Raw genomic sequence first — 14,360 nt, 5'->3', positions numbered from 1 at the left:
CTAATTTTCATAATTTATGCAAAACACTATAATTAATCTAATTGGAAAATTATAGGACTGTCAATATTGCAACATGTGTAAGTTAGATAAATGTGTTAATGACCAAGCATGTATTATGAAAATGTGTTAGTCATTTGCATGAATAGAATTGTTCATCGATATATGAGGTCGTGGAACTCCTGTTTTGGAATATCATGCCAAATGTAAAAGTATGACTGAAAAGACAACAAAACACACAAATCGTCAAAAGATTCGTTTTTTTTTAATCTATGAATTCGTTGAGCGCTCTGTTAAATTTGAGGTCGCAGAGAGCGCGCAGTCCTTGATGTTCTCTCAACATACCGTGCTCCGACTTAACGGTTCTTTCACATCTAGCAATAGATCAGAAGAAAGAATACTTATCGTCTCTTATCTGATGTTGAAATAAGCAGTGTGCAAGTCTTTGTTTAACATCATTTGTGCAGTGACTGACTTCACCACACCTATCCCGAGAAACCGACTGGATGAAGTGTATAACCACAGAAAAAGCAACCAGATCTTCCGCGAGGAGTTCCAGGTAAGTTCCAATACTGAACTGTTTTAAAAAGGAATGCATACTGTGAAATTCAGAAGGAATTTGCATTACTGCTGATAGCATGACTTCTGTACAGATTTTTTTCAGATTTTCTGCACTATATTGCAGGAGATACTTATTGACAGTAGTGATGACAAGAATGATGGTGATCGCAATTATGATGATGATACCAAAGACTGTGATAACAATAACAACAGTAATGATTACTTTGATAGTGATGATGATAGCGTACTCAACTGTGATTTTACATGTACAGAGATTTCTCGAGGGTCAAACTGCAATTGGTATTGTCATTGTACGTTCTCAATGGTCTTCTACTCCCGTTCAACTGTGCTGTTAAACGTATTCAAACTTATAATCTTTTCTTTATCTCCACTAAGTCCATATCTAGGTTGGCCAACAATCCTCGCGATGAGCACATTCGGCCAGAGAACGAGAAGAAGAACCGCTTCACGAACGTCTTCACTTGTGAGTGTGACTTAAAGTATATGATTGTACAAAACATACTATGATCTTACAAGTCAGAACTTTAGATCACTTTGCTATGGGCAAATGATCCATAAAAGTCTATTTTCCACAGATGACCACTCGAGGGTAATTCTCACTACATTGGAGGACCAACCGGGAACTGATTACATCAATGCCAACTACATTGATGTAAGTCTCATGAGTTTCTTTATCTATTTGTGTCTTTGTAATCCAGTAAGTAGTCGAGTTAGGAGCATCCATCCACTCATGCCAGGCCTGTGGTTTGTATGTGCATCAAGCAACGACCCTGCTGTACCGGCCAGCGATCCCTCCTTCTCCATCGCCCGCTGCGTCAGCCAATCATCGTCCCCGCCTACGGTAAAGAGGAAACGCGATTGGCTTGTGAAAAGTGAGGGGGTATCTGATTGGCTGACTGCTGGCCAGCGCTAATTAACGCAGCGGAAATAATGGTAACGCAATCCGGTACGCCCTGGCCGTTACCCGACATATATAAACTTATGATATGTTACATGAGAGGATAGGAGCAACATGTTTTGTCATTAGAAAGATTGTCATTACAAAATCTTACGTGTTTACATATGACTAACGTGTTTACATATGACTATTTTTTTTTTACTTTTAAGGGCTACAACCACCCGAAAAAGTTCATCGCTGCTCAAGGTATAGTGTTCGTTAACTTTGTCTAAAATGCATACACAAATACACTCCAATGCTCCGTTCATCCTTGCACAATGTATATATACAACTTACAGACACTCCGATAACTGACATTACTGACACGCTGTTTTCATTTTAAAAATGGCACAGACTGCTGCCCCTTTTTGTTTTTAAATATGAACTGTGCACAGTATCAAATCTTTTACAGGTCCTTTGCCTACTACTGCTAACGACTTCTGGAGGATGGTTTGGGAGCAGGACACGGCAACTGTCGTCATGGTAACCAATCTGGTGGAAAGGAACTTGGTAGGTATTACTAGATAGATTATACAGACATTCAAGTAATCTATTCATATCTACATTAGAGAGATTCTGGTTTCGTTTCATAATGGCATTTGCCATTGGAATAACTTGCGCACTACGTTCAAGTTGCTTAACAGTCTTCATAATGACATACTGACGGTTTGGTGATCCCAACCTTAATATATGTTTATCGTCAGAGATACATGTACGGCCCTAGTTCAGGGCTGATAGATGCACAAGAGTAGGATTTGATTAATTGATTGATTGATTGATTGATTGATTGATTGATTGATCTTTGTTACACAACCGGCAACCGGCTTTAAACAGCCTGAATTTTGTTGTATTTACACATGTTGGCTCCATAACATCTAAAATTTACTTACAAAATCATGACATTTCATCATACACGTATACACACATGTTCTCTGCAAACCTCTTTTAAAACATCAATAAAATGCGGAACTGCGTACATGTAAGATTAAAACGTTTCATCGATATCAGTACCAATTTGCAATGGATACCAGTATCAAATATTTCAAAGATCGATATGAAACGTTATCTCCTGAATGCCTGGTTTTGTTTATATATTGACTGGCTAATCTATTCGTGTATTTACAGCCGAAGTGTGCCCAGTACTGGCCAAACAAGGACAGTGTGGACTACGGCAACATCTGGGTCACTCAGAAAGAGACGACAACCCTGGTAGATTACGCCATCCGGACGTTCAATTTACAGAAGGTGACAATGATCAGTGTCAGTGTAATAAAGAATACGAACTTTTTTTTGTTCATAAAAACTCAACAATAATACATGCATGGACACTTTTTTCACAACCAGACAAATAGGGAGATAAGTTATAAGTAATTGTAATTCAATTTATATGTTTTAAGATGGTCTTAGAACCTACGAAGATGCTAACGCGTAAATATAACGCATATAGATAGCAAATGCGATATGTGTCTCGTCTGAAGCAATGTCTGTACATCGCAAGTCCAATTGCTAGTGCTTCGTGTCAGAAACCAATAATTACGCCAATGGCAATAAAATATGATAATAATGTGTTGCTTAAAAAATTGTTAATGTATAGGAATATATACTCTGCAAAACAAGATGTCCTTTGCGGCAAAATGTAGAGGAACTAAAGTTTAAGTATTTGTGCTACATATACTTCAGGTTTGCTATGTTAGTTTCGCGATTATGGGGTCTTTTTCTAAATTTGAATTGGTATTGAATTTTTCTTTTTATTTGAGTTGAATGTGTGATAGTTGTGTGCCGATTTGTTAAGAATAGAGAGAACGCTAGCGACCCCCAAAACACCCCTCCCAATGAAATGGTATGGCTACCCTACGACGTCACAAAATCAAGATGGCGGCCACCACACATGCGAACGGATCCAACAAAGGTTTTGCTACGCAAACCTGTAAAAAGACTCAATAGGCCCAACTCAGATGCCTTATATTGTAGATTTGCCTAACGGTCAGCTCTATTGACTTCAGGACGAAGGCCCGGTCCGTACTGTAACTCAGTTCCACTTCACCAGCTGGCCTGACTTCGGGGTGCCGCAAAGCCCCCTAGGAATGATGAAGTTCATCCGGCGGGCCAAGACCAGCAACCCTCCCGGCCGGGGACCAATAGTCGTGCACTGCAGGTATGGACGCCTTGTTGTTGTTTTAATCGCAAACCTCTATTGTTTCCGTCAGCGTCCCTGGGCGCTGCCATGTCGGAGTTTGACGTCATGGATGCGCCATCTTGTTTCCAGTTGAAATTTGAGGCTGTTTCTGGTGCTTCCAAGCTGACAACAGTGATTGTTTCGGGGGAAAAGTTATCTCCAACACAATCAAGAGTTCATACCTAGCTGACGTTTCGATGGACCGTCAGCCATCTTCCCCAGGGCGATAACAACTTCGCACTGCATGAAGGTGTCGCTGCTATATTGTGAAGAATGCGGTCCCAAATATGTGTAGAACTCATATTGTATCCTCCCTCATCACGGTTAATGATTGTTTCCTCCAGCGCCGGTGTCGGACGCACGGGAACCTTTATCGCCATAGAGGCCATGGAGGAGATGTTGGCTGCTGAGGGAAGGGTGGATGTTCACGGCTTCATCGGCCAGATGAGGCACAACCGGCACTCCATGGTCCAGACAGTGGTACGAGCAATCACGAACACACGCATACATCTCCTCTTTTGCAATTGCCATCCTCCCAGCAGACCCGATATGTTCGTTCCCTCCCATAGCGGCCCTGCCTTTCCGAGCCCCTGAAAACGCTTCTGGCGACGTCACCACCAAACAGCTTTCAGCCAATCAGAGGGTTTGCTAAAGCTCATCTCGCAAAGCCGCAAAGGACGCTGGGAAGCTATCAGCCAATCAGCTTACGTCTTACATTTCTACTTGATTATTGATGAGCAACTAATGACTGTTTGTGCTAAATAAGGCTAGCTCATTAATTATTGATGAGCAACTGCCAGTGACGCCCCCAGAAGCCAAAATCTCCGTTCAAAAGATCAGGGCTGAAACCGAGAGGGTTTGCCGAACATTTCCCGAGCGGGTTTCAGCGCTGATAAAGGAGGGTGGCAATTGCCGACGCTCGTACATACACTGTATAAAGCAAACGGCCTTGGTATACAAGCCTGCAATCCATCCTTCCTTCTCGCTGCGTTAGCGCTGGTCAACCATATCACCAACCAATCACGTCGCCACCTGCTGTCAAAACGCAACGTGATTGGTCGGTAACTTTCCCTTCAACAGCAGGATCAAGCTCCCAGTATCTGATTGGCTGACGCCGAGAAGTTGCTTGATTTATACCAGCGGCGGGCCTCGCATGAGCACCTGCCTAGCATGAAAAAATGTAGCATAGAAAGAATTATATTTTTCAAGTTATACATATGGCTATGCATCCACCTGCCGAGACACTTCCGCCATTCCTTGATGATATCTACCATCTAGTTTTCTACCCATGTTCTCTTAGGACCAGTACGTGTTCATCTACCGCGCCCTGCTAGAGCAGCATCTGTACGGAGACACGGAGGTGGAGGTGGCCAACATCCACAGGCACATGCACAAACTCAAGACTCCGTCAGCGGATCCAAACGAGATGGGATACGAGGCAGAGTTCAAGGTATACACGTGTGTTGCTCTACTGTAAGCCACAAAAACAGAAACTTCCGAACAGATGTATGGATCCAGCGTGTTTTTCATGCCTTTTGATAGCGTCACAGGATTGTTACTAAAGAGAAACACGCTTAGAGCACTAATGTGAAAACATGAAAAAGTCATGTATATAACGAGATATTTTTCTTATGTCTTGGATGGGTTAAATTGCTTTCTACGTGACTGTAAGTTGAAGGTGTTTAAATGTATTTAATGTAATATAATTATCATACCCCTGAACAATGGTTTATCGTGTGTCCTTTAGAAGCTTACGAGGATCCCAATAGACCAAAACAACATAAAGACGGCCAACAAGCAAGACAACAAGAGCAAGAACAGGGAGGTTTCGATTGTCCCCTGTAAGTAAAAAGCTAATATATATTACATACGTACAGTGATGAAACGTTTGTTGATCAATTAGTGTATTCAACTGTTAATTCAAATGGCTGTCAATAGCTATCCACTCATGACAGGCGCGCTGTTTGTTCTATCAAGCAATGGCACAAGACTAGTGTACCGGCCTGCGATCCGTCCTCCTCGCTGCGTCTGCGATTGCTAACTATCACCAACCAATCACGACGCTGCCTGCGGTCAAGAGGTAACGTGATTGGCTGGTAACGTTCCCCTCAACAACAAGAATAGGGAGTATCTGATTGGCTGACGGCTAGCCAGTGAAAACATAGCGAGAAGGACGGGTCACAGGTCGGTACGCCAGGGCCATTACTTGACACATATACTTGCGGTAGACTTTGCATTAGAGAATGACAGTTATTTATACACATTACCTACGTGTGCATCTTCAAATAGGATGTCATTGTCTCCGGAAAGTACCAATTGAAGTTGATAAAAGGTCACTATTTTGCAAGAAGGAGTTTAGTAAGAGATGAAATAACAGTCAGTTTTCTTCATATGTCTGGTCAATAATTATAGTAATTCTTGAAAGCAAATCTTAAATGAAGAACCATGGAACATATGACTAGGCCAAATCTAAGTCTTACTTAAACCTGTTAGGTTTGGGTTTTTTCTTAATATAATGTATTTATCATTTTCTACCTGCCTAGACGACTCGTCACGTGTTTTCCTGCCCACATTCACTGGGGTGAATGAGTCCGACTACATCAACGCTTCCTTCATTGACGTAAGTTATGATTATGAACAGCTTTAATCAACCAGTTCACTTGCATGTCTTGATAGCTTAAAAGAGTAATAATCTCTGCTTTTTCATGCAAATTTCACTTCCTCACATCATTGTTTACACGATTTGATATACATGGAATGTTGTGTGCCATGACTGCCTACATTTTTGTTGCTTGGTATCCAAAATTATTCTAGCTGCCGAGTCTCATGTCCTTACATTTAGTAGTAGTAGTACAGTAGAATCCGCTTAACTGCACATCCCATTTGTCAGCGTATTTGGTGCAATTATTTGGCTGGCGAAATTGCCCACCTGGACTGGTAGTACACTGTATCATACAGGAGGTGAATAGTTTATAAACCTCGGTGTGCTCTATGAACTTGTTAGCACGCATTTAGATGTTAGAAAGCGTTCGTTATGCAGGTACAGTGCGGTAACGCCGAAGATTCAACCTGTTGTTAGGGCCATGTTTATGCCTTAAAACAGTAAATTTCACATCCTCAGGAAAGACATCTCAGGACACAGTGAGTGAAATCAGTAAGCGCCAGAGAGACCGCTGTCATGTTTGGACAGATTAGACTGTGTACATCATGTTGTTGAATTACTGTACAATGTAATACGTACATTTTACGAAGACACTCGGCAGCTATGATAGGTTTCGATACCGGGGCCAACATTTTTGTGCAAACAGGGTTATCGCCAGAAGGACGGCTTCATCGCCACCCAGGGCCCGCTACCGAACACCGTGGAGGACTTCTGGCGGATGATCTGGCACTGGAAGTCCTACTCGATCGTCATGCTGACGGAACTGGAGGAAAACGGAAGGGTAAGGACCTTGTTACCTACATCGTACGAACGTCGTACGATTGCAAGATGTGGACATGCTTGGGATGAATGATTCCTACAAAATGTAAACTGTCTAGCTACGGAAAAGCTTGTCCTTGATCGTTGTTGGCCGTTGTTTCTGTGACAAACTGCTCGAAAATTCTACGACATCGAAATTCTATCACGACCTATGACCGCGCCTTAAGAATGATTCAGACGCAGAGCGTACAGACTGTGGTCTTTATAAGTGGCCATCACCACTTCATGTAGCTCGTATGAACTTCTGTAACTATGGATACAACCTCTACCTCTCTGTTCAATACTGGAGGTTAAGAAAATGTATACCCACTGTACTACAATGATGATGATTATAATAATGATAATGATAATGATGTACGCCAAAAATAATTACTCAAGCAACTGGATAAGATTTTGAAACAGTCAGACGTTTCAGACAGTATCCACTGTCTTTCGTCAGTGACTAACGATAGGACTGAGAACACCAGATTTATACCAAAACTCTGAATAGATATGTTAATGAGGTAAAGACAATTTAGGATGTCTTGAAGTAGTCTTCAAAAAGAAGATTAATTCAATACAAAGTTATGCCAATAGTTCAATTAGCTACTGTTGTTCTAGTACAGTAACTAAATGTTGCTTGTCCGGGGGTGGGGGGTGGTGGGTAGTGCATTATCCCAGGTGCCTGAAAGTTGAACGCGTAGACCCCCTTCCCTGTTGAGGGCGGGGCTGTACATCCTCTCATATATTGCTTCTCTAATTCCCCGTTCGAACCAGCGTTCTTCACGATCTAGGATGTCCGTGGATTCGAAATTGAATGAGTGTCCCTGGTTGTGTTTTAGATGGTGGTAAATGGCAGAGGAGTAGCGGTTAGCGCTCTTTCTGCAATGTATTAATCTTCTTTTTGAAGACTACTTCAAGACATCCTAAATTGTCTTTACCTCATTAACATATCTATTCAGAGTTTTGGTATAAATCTGGTGTTCTCAGTCCTATCGTTAGTCACTGACGAAAGACAGTGGATACTGTCTGAAACGTCTGACTGTTTCAAAATCTTATCCAGTTGCTTGAGTAATTATTTTTGGCGTATCTTATTACCTGGATGTCTAACCTTCATCAACGAATGATAATGATGGTTTATTGGTCAGAAAGTACCCGTGCAATGGCAGGCAGTGCTGAATTGCTGCCGGGTTTACAATCATCTATTTGCGATTGAAATGAAACAATGACATTGTGTTTGACACAGGAGAAATGCTCTAAGTACTGGCCGGATGACAGTCAGCAGTACGGGAACATCAGAGTTGAGCTGAAGGAAACGGAGGAGAGCGAGGGCTACACTCTCCGCACCTTCCAAGTATCCAACACTGACGAACAAGTAAGCCAATCACTTGATAGCCCTACCTTTACATGATTCGTATTTCATTGTCGCCATCTTTATCTGAGCTACCCACATGCCTAAACTATTGTTCCTTTCTTGAGTTGTCCTCTTTGGAACATTTTATCAAAAACGCCCCTGCTGTTCCTGAACATGCTGCTAGGAGGCCCAAACCTACACCACGTCTTCCTTACATCAAAAGCTATCTTTCTTAACAAGAAATAAAGGCCATGGCAGGTTTAGGACAAAAGATACAGAAACCAGAATTCGAAGTTTTGCTAAAGTACCAAGGTCACACACTAGATCTTGACATTCGTCTTCCCAAGACATACCAAACTATCAAATATCATCGCAATACATCAAGCCGTTCTTTTAAATTATGCTGACCACAAACATCTGGACACTTATCACAAGCAAACAAAGAAACAAACAAACAACCAAGCAAGCTAACACACAGACACGCCCAAAACAATACCTCCATTTTCACGAGGGTAAAACACATTGGTTGTATGGGACTTTGTTAACTAGGAGTTTTAAACTTAATAAGACTATTCACTGATCTTCTAATTTTTATCGATTGACTTAGGAGTCACCGCGGAGGGAGATTAGTCATTTCGAGTTCCACGACTGGTCGACAACCGGCGTGCCACAGAACGCCAGCAGGGTCCTGGATCTGATAGGCCAGGTCCAAAAGCAGCAGATAAAATCGGGAAACAGACCAATCACCGTACACTGCAGGTATGAGTTGCTTGTATTGAATGTCATAGCAGTGTTTTGGCAGTGTTTTAGCACTGATACATCAGTGTTTCAGAGGTGTTTTAGCACTGTTACAGAGGTGTTTCAGAGGTGTTTTAGCAGTGATTTAAACGTGTTTTAGTTGTGTTTTAGATTGCTTTTGCATTGTTTAAAAAGTGTTCAAGCGGTGTTTCAGAAGTGTTTCAGCAGGGATTTATAACCGTGTAGCGTACGGTACTCAACCATCGTATATACATGTATTCTTCTTTCATATATTCTGTTACCATGGTCTGTTTCAACAGTCTTTTAGCAATTTGTAAGCAATATGATTATATCCAAGAACATAATCGAAGTGTTGCGGGTGAATCAACCACTAACTTGCTGTACGAATGAAGAAGCTTGGTGGAGGTCATGTGGCAGTTACGAAAAAAAATCAGTAGATGTGCATTATATGAACGTGTGTTTTCTAAAAAGATATAAATAGCAGCACTTTTTATATCACCACGCAGTAACGGTGCAGGTCGCACGGGAGCGTTCATCGCCCTGAACACTGTCCTGGAGCGTGTGAAAGCTGAGGGGATCTGTGATCTGTTCCAGACGGTCAAGTCTATGCGGTACAGCCGGCCTCACATGGTACAGACTGCCGTAAGTCATTTCAATTCCTTTCATTATTGAATCGTTTAATCGGGTTGGTACATCGCTTCTTAACACCGCATAAACCGTATATAATCAGCTGTTGATGTATCGGCAATTCCTGTATTGTAGCTATAGCTGCAGAGCGAAGTAGAGCCAGAGTAATGCTTGGGTCACATTTCCAAACCGGGGCCCGGCCGGGCAGTCTTTGAGAACGTAAAGTATAATATAAAAGACAGCCAAAAGCACAAAACGTACCAAAAATTGTTGTCCATATTTATTGATATACACTTTGATATTACGTTTCCGCAAACAGCCCGGCCGGGTCCCGGCTGGGAAAAACGTCGACAGGTGATCATACAGGTGTATAGAAGACTTTGTTAAACACTCTTTTCATCCTTGCTTTATAACAACCATAATGAATGAAATATGCAAACCAATACAGCTGCACACTTAGCTTGATAGTTAATCTGTAGAAAACATTCTGAAACAAGTTTTAACTGTAATTTTCAACACAAAAATTGGACCCAAATTTCTACTGTACGACACTAGTCTTGGTCAATTGCTCACTCCTTGACAAAGACTGGTGTCGTACAGTCGAAAATTTGGGTATGTCCAATTCTTGTGTTGGAAATTACAGTTAAAACTTGTTTCAGACAGCTACACACTGGTCACAGTAAGACGATAAAGTGTATCGCGTTTCAAACTACTAAGATATGTTTTGTTCTAACATCAATGCGGTAATATCTGAAATCATAATGCTTTTTATCAATTATCATCTCAATTAGCCTTTTCACCCACTGGCGTCTTTACACGAGTTCTTTGTTCACATATTTTGTTAACATGTTTGTATGATAACGATAACAAAAAGGGATCATTATCTTATCTAAAAATTGTAGGAGCAATACCTGTTCTGCTACAAGGCTGTGATGGAGTATCTGGATAGTTTTGACGACTATGCACATTTCCGTTGACCTGGACCAGCAATTATCTACAAGATACATCTATACATTGCTGACAAAACAAAAAGATGTCGACATCTAGGCAAGTTTAACATGATAATTGTTTACACTGTAAATGTAAAGAACCAAAAACTAACCAAAGACATTTCAAAGATAAATGCATGACTTTTAAGGCTCGTTGTTTAAAAGATGGAAATAAAATGAAATGCTGAAATCTTTATTGTAGTGACATTTACTAACATTGTTAATCACATTTGCGTAATAACTTAAAGTTCATACTTTGAGCATTTTAAAACCGCACAAAATCGATGATCCCCTTAGTTTCACGAGCCTACAAAAATTCCGGCAACGATTTTAAGTGAGTTCTCACATCACAACAACGCTGTAGTTTTGCATGATGGATGTTGCTATACACTGTGATAGTATTGTTTGAACCAATCATGTATAGAAATGACTAGATAGATTCACTTTCAAAATCCGATTTTTCGGACCCTAATTTTGCTTGGGTTTCCTTTAGTTCAGTAAATACACATAATGGTTGCAAACGTTGCATGTGATCAGGAAATGTTGCATTTTGGTGTTATTGATATCAAGCAATTAAATGAGCTTAGTCAATCCAATATTTGTAAAAGGTTTTGATTTAGGATGTAAATATGTTACAGTTTACACATAGATTGCGAAATACGTAGTAAATATACCATCCTCTGTGAGGTAGAAAATCAAAGCTGCATAGCTTTGTGCACATGATTCGTCTAACCCTCAGACTAGAACTTTGTTTGCAGTTTGAAACACCTTTGCTGAATATTTTGATAAATTGTTTGTTTATACATATGTATGAGATCAGAATACGGTACACGAGCAACATACTGTAGTAGTAAGGGAAGTAGCCAGGTACTTATTAGAATAAAAGTTTATTGATATTAGAAGAAATGTGTCAACTCAACTGTATTTACTGTTTCTCTACTTAGCTAGCTAAAGATCGGCTCTGTATCATAGGATAGGACAAAAGTAATACAGGCACATATGTAGAGAATAATTACATTATCCGTGAATTCTATATGGGCCATATGTATTTAGTGCATGCAATGGAATGTTAGTTGCTATTCCATTAGATGCTGCACATTTAGAATACACTTTCAAAAACATACACCGTGTTCTTATTATCTTTTGAAGGCGCTTGACAATATAGAGCGCGGGTGCCATTCCATTGAGACGCACATTGCATGTCCGATCTATTTATACGCGTTGAATAGCTAATTATTCTACCCGAATAATTAACTCTAAAACTGAAAAATTGAACTTTAAAATACATGCAGCGTTCTCGGCACAGTAGGACGCTGTATTGCGCACTGTAGGCATGTTACATGTAACAAAATCGAAATTTAAGCAACTATTACTATACAAGTACAAGGGGATTGAAAAGTCATGATGTACAATTACAACACTAATGTCATACATAGAAGACGTCATGATCATATGTTAGCAAGAATGCAAACAATGGAAACCTGGACATTAATAATAAAAGTAAAGCGACCTTCGTAATGTATTCTACAACTATATGCAAACAACAAACAATTGGATACAACATGATTAACCTAAATACAAGTATATTAATGATTCAAAATGTCGATTTTAACCTATCACTTACAATACTAGCTCTAAGATCTAAACATTCTTTGATATATTTACTTATTTATACACAGAAAGGGTTACCTCCTTTTAGAACGTATTTAAATGGAATGTATCAAATTCTGTTGAGCAAGTGGAAAGAAGGTTGATAAGACCGCTTGGGCGACCTAATCTCACCCAGGATAGCGTCACGTGTTCTGAATACAGCAATCTCCAAGGGGTAAAAAAATACCCGTTCGGGTGTTGACCGTTCGGACGCTGACCTTTAAAGAGAAAGATAAAGCTTAGACCCCGTTCACACTCATTTTTTTCAATCGCGATTGAAGTATAATCGCGATTGTTCGATCCGATCGCGATTGAACGCAAAGAAACTTTTGCGTTCACACTGCTTTTCGCCAAGTGGATTAAAGTACGCCGTGATCCGATCGCGATTGAAGCACGATTGAAGCATACTATCGGCGATCATCTGGTAAATGTTGTTGTTGTCCTTGTTGTCCTTGTTTTGTGTCTATTTTTCCGCTAGACATTGTCAATTGGTGCGGTAAATGCCCCTCTTTCGGTGACATTTCCCCAGTTTGGCCTGCACCTCCTCTCTCCCCCAGATTGCGATGAGGACCCTGGTCTCCTCATCGCGCCATCTGCCACCAGCTGAAGTTGCTGACGGAGTTTTATTCTTCTTCTTGGGCATTGTTGACGATGAAAAGTTGTTGTTGTTGTAAAAGAGCGATCTGACTTGCGGATTGGGTTTGTTTTCCCGCGCGATGCGAACTATGACCCCACGTACCCGCATGTATGACCTCCCACCCCCGGAACCAGCCGAAATCTCCGCCGATCGCGATGGAATGAATCGTAGTTGTGTTCACACTCAAAATTTGATAGGATTGGATTGGATCCGATCGCGATTAATCCAATCAAACTACCTCCGGAGGTAGTTACAATCCAATCGCGATTGGATCGTTTTGGATCGTTCCAATCGCGATTGGGAGCGTTCACACTGAAAAAATCAATCGCGATCGGATCGATTCAATCGCGATTATACTTCAATCGCGATTGAAAAAAATGAGTGTGAACGGGGTCTAAGACAAGGCTGGACTCCAGGCTAATGTAGACCGTTCGGACGTTGACCTTTTTATCAAAAACAAAGATGGCTGCCGCGCAGTTAATAGCGTCGTTCGTTGGCGAGAACGTGATCTTGCAGACGACTCTGGTCCTTTTGGTGGTGTTCGTTGCGACTTCCTGGTTCTTCAACACGCCAAAGAACCTTCCACCCGGCCCGAGAGGATGGCCTGTCGCCGGCAATATCTTCTCCCTCGCCACGGTGAGCAAAATTAACCATACAGGGTTAGTCAAGTAACGATTACGTCACAAGTACTAAACATTGGCATTGTAAACTCTTATCTAGTTGTTTGGCATGCCGCAACAACGTAAGCTAAGACCATCAGTGCCCCACACTGTATCTCTCGCACAGGTAGCACACCTGTAGTTTCGACATTTGTTCTTCTAGGGAACTGGCAAGGCCTATTCTGTGATTCGATTTCAGTCGTTCTCCCATACAGAGCTGTCTTGCGTCTTCCAAATACATAAGGCCGGGTCGGCCTTTAAATGTGGGTATAGAGGACGCAGAACGGCTTTGCGCGGGAGAACAATTTTAACCTGCGTTCTTGCGTGTGCCAGGGCTACGTCAGTCTGTAGTATTTATGTGTGCGCGTGCATGTGTGTTTGCGTGTGTTGAATTCTTTCATTTGCATAGATTTGACACATGAGCCCCCACGGCGGTCAGTTGCTATGGCGACTTACCACTGTAAGGGCGGGTATCAGGTTACAGGCCGGGACGCCCGCAACATCTTCTGAAAGATTACGATAGTCTCGATAAT

At 41.3% G+C, this 14,360-nt stretch overlaps 1 protein-coding gene across 1 annotated transcript; it reads left to right on the top strand.

The window, feature by feature from the left end:
* The first annotated feature begins 1,172 nt into the window (after positions 1–1,172).
* On the top strand, positions 1,173–12,004 carry LOC136444810 (receptor-type tyrosine-protein phosphatase alpha-like). The gene is made up of 14 exons (XM_066442555.1): positions 1,173–1,231; positions 1,687–1,723; positions 1,929–2,026; positions 2,642–2,761; positions 3,520–3,671; positions 4,037–4,172; positions 4,993–5,142; positions 5,440–5,533; positions 6,236–6,312; positions 7,001–7,135; positions 8,399–8,527; positions 9,114–9,265; positions 9,772–9,907; positions 10,795–12,004. The coding sequence occupies exons 3-14, from the start codon at positions 1,964–1,966 to the stop codon at positions 10,867–10,869; spliced, it is 1,419 nt and encodes a 472-aa protein (XP_066298652.1). The 5' UTR covers positions 1,173–1,231; positions 1,687–1,723; positions 1,929–1,963; the 3' UTR covers positions 10,870–12,004.
* The last annotated feature ends 2,356 nt before the right edge of the window (positions 12,005–14,360 follow it).

The sequence above is a fragment of the Branchiostoma lanceolatum genome, chromosome 11, assembly GCF_035083965.1.
Source record: "Branchiostoma lanceolatum isolate klBraLanc5 chromosome 11, klBraLanc5.hap2, whole genome shotgun sequence".
NCBI lineage: Eukaryota > Metazoa > Chordata > Leptocardii > Amphioxiformes > Branchiostomatidae > Branchiostoma > Branchiostoma lanceolatum.
The sequence above is the reverse complement of the archived record's forward strand: the minus strand, read 5'-3'. Positions and strand labels throughout refer to the sequence as shown.